We start from the raw sequence: 493 nt of genomic DNA, 5'->3' as shown, positions 1-493 counted from the left end.
TGTGATGTGTGGGAATCTATATCTGTCTCCAATGCAGATGGAAACAAATTCATGTTTTTCCAATATTGATTTTAATTCGTACTGACTACTTGTACCTTATGACAAATGCCCCAGGCCAGGTTTTAACCGGTCTTTGTTTAGACGTGAGAGAGTTTTCCTCCGAACGCGATAAACTGTTTGGCGTGATCGTTGTGTGACCGAATAACCTATTGTTGCCTCAACAACCAATCGTGATTGCCTTCGTCGAAAGTTCTAAAGAGGAACCGGATGAAAACATGAACTACCTTGCTGAGATTTCTTGTTCAGATTTCTTAACTCTTTGTCGCCGCTGCAGACATCACTTACAACCGAAGAGTCGCAACAAATACCATCCTTTGTGATTGATTTTGTCCGAAGGCATCGAGATGATCCTTTGCTTGGCCAAAGCGATCGGAGTCTTCATCATCGCGTGTACGAGTTTGAATTTGTCGTTGGCGACGGAGAACGCTTACCA

At 43.2% G+C, this 493-nt stretch overlaps 1 protein-coding gene across 1 annotated transcript in view; it reads left to right on the top strand.

Moving 5' to 3' along the window:
* The first annotated feature begins 239 nt into the window (after positions 1 to 239).
* LOC137970699 (FAD-dependent oxidoreductase domain-containing protein 2-like) overlaps positions 240 to 493 on the top strand; it is a 24,318-nt gene continuing 24,064 nt past the window's right edge. The window contains exon 1 of the mRNA XM_068817232.1: positions 240 to 493. This exon is cut by the window's right edge and continues 32 nt beyond it. Within this exon, the coding sequence (XP_068673333.1) occupies positions 405 to 493 (89 nt within the window). The 5' untranslated portion in view covers positions 240 to 404.

Source organism: Montipora foliosa, chromosome 9, assembly GCF_036669935.1.
Source record: "Montipora foliosa isolate CH-2021 chromosome 9, ASM3666993v2, whole genome shotgun sequence".
NCBI classification, from domain to species: domain Eukaryota; kingdom Metazoa; phylum Cnidaria; class Anthozoa; order Scleractinia; family Acroporidae; genus Montipora; species Montipora foliosa.
This window is presented reverse-complemented; position numbering and strand designations above follow the sequence as displayed.